The sequence below is a fragment of the Chrysochloris asiatica genome, unplaced genomic scaffold, assembly GCF_000296735.1.
Source record: "Chrysochloris asiatica unplaced genomic scaffold, ChrAsi1.0 scaffold00159, whole genome shotgun sequence".
Classification (NCBI taxonomy): domain Eukaryota; kingdom Metazoa; phylum Chordata; class Mammalia; order Afrosoricida; family Chrysochloridae; genus Chrysochloris; species Chrysochloris asiatica.
This window is the reverse complement of record NW_006408677.1, coordinates 4,860,936-4,866,348: the sequence shown is the minus strand read 5'-3', so window position 1 is coordinate 4,866,348 and position 5,413 is coordinate 4,860,936. Positions and strand designations below refer to the sequence as shown.

Below are 5,413 nucleotides of genomic sequence, written 5' to 3'. Positions count from 1 at the left end.
TTAAAAAAAAAAAAAAAAAAACATGCTGAGAACTCAGGAAATAACTTGTTTTGATTTCTGCTTTTTTGGTTGCAATTTAAATTAAATTCCACATTTCCTATTAAAATTATATAAGGTTAAGGATTTGAGGTACAATTCATTTTGCTCCCTATTTGCAGCCATAATATTTGTAATTAAAAGTCATAGCAAGAAAGGCATTCATGTGTCTATCTGAGAACCCAGCCAACTGCCTTACTTAAGAAATCATTGATAACTACACTATAGAGTTAGTGATCTAAACAATTATTCCCAAGGTCTACTTTCTAAGCTCACTTTTAATGAGATTATTGTGTTATTAGAGTCCAGGATATACAGATCCAAATACATTTGTCTGGCTGCTTTTAGGGGATTTACGCTTGAAATTATTAAACTATATATTCTGTCAGAATAGTGCTTCTCGAAAAGTGCTTCCTGGACATATAGCATTAACATCATTTGAGAACGTATTAGAGAAACAAAATTTAGGGCCCAACCCAGATCTTCTGAACAAAACTTTCAGAATAGGGGCCAAAATCTAGGTGATTCTGAATACATGCTAAGTTAGGAGAACCATTGCTCTAAAGTTTAATATTGTTGCGTTCTTGTTGTTGAATGCAATTGAGTAAGTTCTGACTCATAGTGACCCTGTATAGGGTTTCAAGGAGCAGCTGGTGGGTTTGAACTGTAGATGTTGTGGTCTGCAGTCCAGTGCTTATCATACAGAGCCATACCAGTATTGTTGTTGTTGTTGTTGAGTGCCCTTGAGTCAGTTTCAATTCATAGCAACCCTATATAGGGTTTCCAAGGAGCAGTTGGTGAGTTTGAACCACCAGGGATGCAAAATTACTAAAGTGCCCACGTGAGTCCCCAACATACCACTAGCTTCTCCCCACCACTGCATGCATATGCACACATTCTCACTAATAAGCAAGCACTATAATAAAGGCAGAAATCTTGTTTTGGTGCTGTTGGATAAAGCACTGTACTGCAAAGTTGGTTTGGACCACAAGGTTGGCAGTTCAAATTCACCAGCTGCTCTTTGGAAACCATATGCAGGGTCCCTATCAGTTGGAACCGACTCGGCAGCACTTAACAACAACAACAATAATAAAGGCAAGTTCTTGGGAATGAGATATTATAAGATCACTTTTCTGGTTCTTATCCCCCATCCTACATTATGCTATATTTTCCTCCTCTGTGTGATGAATGCCTCACTAAACATTGTTCTTTATTTTATCTCTTCTCTATTCACAATTGTTCACCTTTTACTTTGGCAAAAGAGTTTTATTTGCTGACAGTTTTCTTCTTTTCCTATTCCCTATTCCAGTATCTTCCAGTATTGTCACATTCAAACCACATGTTTAAGAATCCTTCAGAGATTCAGGTGGAAGAGGACAGGCTACAGAACTTGTAAACACTTTTTAGTAGTAAGACAAAAGAAGTCTCATTAAGAATATTGTTTTTGAGAGACTCTGCCTGCAGTGGCAACGACAACTAAATACCTTAACTTCTGAAAATAACCTGTTGACACAAATCTAAATCATGATGGATGCTGAGTATATCTTATGCATCTGGAAAGACCAGTTATGGCCAGCAAAGGTTTTATCCAGATCTGAGAATTCATCAAATGATCAGATAAATAAGGTATTTTCCCTAGAAGTTCAAATACTTTCACTAGATGAAAAAATTAAAGTAGAAAGCACAGAAATAAAGAGCCTAAATAAATCTCAAATTGAAGACATTTATTCCTCACTAGCATCACAGTCAGAGGTCAGTGCTGTACCTAGAGAGGAAACAGCTTATGAAAGATCACTTAAAGTGGCACTGGATATTCTGAATGAGACAACAAATTTTAGTCAAGCAAGCACTTCAGGTGAAGAAGAGATCAATACACTGTCTCAAAATGTACCACAAAATCGATCTGATTCACCTCCTCTGACAAAATATCGGAGGTGCGAAGGGGACTTGGAGGAGAGTCTTGAAGAAAGTGAAAACCCAACAGACTTATTTGTATCTTTGGAGAGTGATGATTCCCTGAATGATGATAAATCTCAGGTACACACCAGTGAAATGGAAACAATACCATCACAAAATTCCAGCTGGTGCCAAAATCTCCCTTCATTTTCAGAAGATGAGGATGAGAAAGAAAGCAAGGAAAAGATTGACATCTCAACAGTTATGTCCTTGTATTCCACAGTCAAAGAGGAGGAAAAGTACGTTAAAGATGAAAAGTTTGTTCCAATTCTGCCATCAGAAATCCTCACTGTGCCCAAGGCTTTGAAAGAGGAGCCAGAGGACACCTACCCAGAGATTCTGGCTACTTCCCCTGAATGCTCTTCTCTCTTAGAGAATATTGAGGATCCTGGAGAGGGTCCCTCAAATCCAGGCTTAGATATCAGCCAGAACCAACCTTCTATAGAACCAGAGATGGGGGCCATGTCATCTCCTGAGCATGATTCAGGTGAACCCCAGTGTTCACTTAGTACCTCTAACCATGTCCTTGATTATTCACACCATCTTATGAGTAATAAAACAAGTCTTCAGAGACTGGACTGTGATGACCTTGACGAAGAATTCCAAGGCAAGTCATTGCATAGCAGTCGTATTGATGCGGCTCTGCTAGATGACAATGAGGAAGATGAAGAACTTCCACGCATGGTTTTTCATTATGAGCCACGTACATTTGAGGCAGGAATGATAGTCTGGTTTAAATATCAAAAATACCCATTTTGGCCAGCAGTGATAAAAAGCATCCGGCGAAAAGAGAGGAAAGCAAGTGTGCTTTTTGTTGAGGTGAGCATGAGTCCTGAAAAGCGAGGTGTTAGAGTGCCCTTTAGAAGGCTAAAGAAATTTGATTGTAAAGAAAAACAAGCACTAGTGGATAAAGCCAGGGAGAATTACAGTGAAAGTATTGACTGGTGCCTATCACTCATTTGTGACTACAGAGTTAGGATTGGCTGTGGTTCTTTTGTGGGCTCTTTTTTTGATTATTATGCTGCAGACATTAGTTATCCGATCAGAAAAACAATGAAACGGGATACCTTGAGGGATATTTTTCCAAAACTGAATAATGAAGACAATGTGGAAACTATGGTTGTGACTTCCCAAACCAAGAAAATGTCCTTCCAAAAAATTCTCCCTGACCGAATGAAGGCTGCTCGTGACCGAGCCAACAAGAACCTAGTCGACTTCATTGTGAATGCAAAGGGAACAGAGAACCATCTTCTGGCCATTTTAAAAGGCACAAAAGGATCCAAGTGGCTGAAATCATTTTTGAATGCCAATAGATTCATGCCCTGTATTGAAACATACTTTGAGGATGAAGCTCAGTTGGATGATGTGGTAAATTATTTACAAGAAATCTACAAACAAATAGATGAAAGAATGTTGACTTTGATAAAAGGTGATAAAATTAAATTTATCCTGGAAGTTCTTCTGCCAGAAGCAATCATTTGTTCAATTTCTGCTGTTGATGGATTAGATTACAAAGAAGCTGAAGCAAAGTATCTAAAGGGACCATCTCTAGGATATAGGGAAAGAGAATTATTTGATGCAAAAATCTTATTTGAAAAGAGAAGAAAACCACCAAAAAATGAATCTCATTAAATCTGAGAGTCTAAACCAAAACAGGGAGTTTTCATGAATACTCATTTTTAAATGTCCAAACCAATTTCTCTAACAAATATATTTTTTTTTTTTTTGAAATGGGAAACTTTGAAGAATGTACTCAGTTTTTGGATATCTTTAGTATCTGTGGGTGTCAATATACCTTCATTTCCTTTTCTTATGCTTCTTCAAAGTCAATTTTATTAATACATTTCAGTAGTTCTACTTTCCTGTACATTTTTAGAATGCATAATTTCTAAATAATTTTTAAGGGAAAATACTATTTTGCTTTACTTTTGTGTCTATGCTATATAGTTGAATCAGTATATCCAGTCATTTTCATATTAAAATGAACTGGTATCAAATATTTAGCAAGATAATCAGAAATAAGCTAAAAGCATTATATATTTTTGCTTAATTTTTATAAACTGTTGGATTTTCTCTTAAGATAGTTGAATTATTTTTCGTGCCATACCTATTTATTTTTTGAAAAATATATATCTCTGAGACATAGAACCAAAGACAGAGACGCTTTGCTATATATTATAACTAATTTACATGCTTTGCTACAAAATAATCTGCAATCCAAATGTAAAGTTAATGAATTATCTGCATGCAGTCCATATGTGGGTGAATGACATCTCAGCAAACAGAACATTATCTGGGAAACCTTAAGCAAGATTGTTCACTCTACATTTTCCTGGAGTTCCATTTATGGGCATGTCTATTCTTTAATGGCTTATTTGCTTTCTTAAAAGAGATGAACTATTAGTGATGTTGACTGGCAGTGATTGGATCTTCTAAATAGTCATCTGCTCCCACTTGGAAGGCCACTACAGTCATTGTATTTACAGTCTGGCTACTCTACAGCATTGAGTTCAGGATGACCTCTTAAGAGCTCATTTAGTGTTGTATACACTATAGGAGCTCTGGTAGCATAGTGGTTACGAATCGGGCTGTGAACCTTAAGGACAGCGGTTCGAAACTACCAGCTGCTCCGCGGGAGAAAGATGAGGCTTTCTACTCCCGTAAAGATTTACAGCCTTGGAAACCCTGTACAGGGTCGCTATGGGTCGGAACCGACTCAATGGCACTTAACAACAACAACAACACCACTATAGGAAAAGCAGTCTTTTTTTCCTCTTCCTGAATATTGTATCTTCAAAAACATAGTAATTTTTCTCAAAACAAGCAAGTTTTATTATCCAGCTTATCCATGTTGCTGTTGCCTAGTACTGTCAAATTAGTTACAACTCATAACAATGCTGTCTAGGGTTTCCAAGGCTATAAATCTTTACAGGAGCAGAAAACCTCATCTTTCATGGTTTGTTCATAGAGTAGCCCCAACAGATTCCAACAATATAAATGCTGATTACTGAATCATTCCAGGATACTACAAACAGGACTCCAAACCAATTCATTCTGGTTCAGTGCCCTGCTGAGAATTTTCATTTGCGTTTCTGCCCCAGATATACTGAATCTAAATCTACATTTTAACAAGATCCCCAGGTGATTCTTAATTTTGTATAAGATCTTGTTTAAAAAGTGGATTCTGATTCATTATATCTGGGGTGGAAATGCAATTTTTCAGCAGGGGATCAAACTCCAATGAACCAGATTAAAGCCCTGATTACAAGGAGTAAGATGGGCCCACCCATCACCCACTGACATCCAGTAAATTCTGACTTGTAGCAACACAGTTGTTGTTGCTGTTCAGTGCCCTTGAGTCAGTTCTGACTCAGTGTAACCCTGTATAGGATTTCCAAGGAGTGGCTAGTGAGTTTGAACT

At 37.3% G+C, this 5,413-nt stretch overlaps 1 protein-coding gene across 1 annotated transcript; it reads left to right on the top strand.

Annotated features, from left to right (window-relative positions):
• Nucleotides 1-1,563: 1,563 nt before the first annotated feature.
• LOC102833064 (PWWP domain-containing protein MUM1L1-like) lies at nucleotides 1,564-3,624 on the top strand. The gene has a single exon (XM_006871055.1). The coding sequence runs from the start codon at nucleotides 1,564-1,566 to the stop codon at nucleotides 3,622-3,624; it is 2,061 nt and encodes a 686-aa protein (XP_006871117.1).
• Nucleotides 3,625-5,413: the final 1,789 nt, after the last annotated feature.

Coding starts and splice junctions, on each gene's coding strand:
- LOC102833064 (XM_006871055.1), top strand. CDS start 1,564: ATGGATGCTGAGTATATCTTATGCATCTGGAAAGACCAGTTATGGCCA.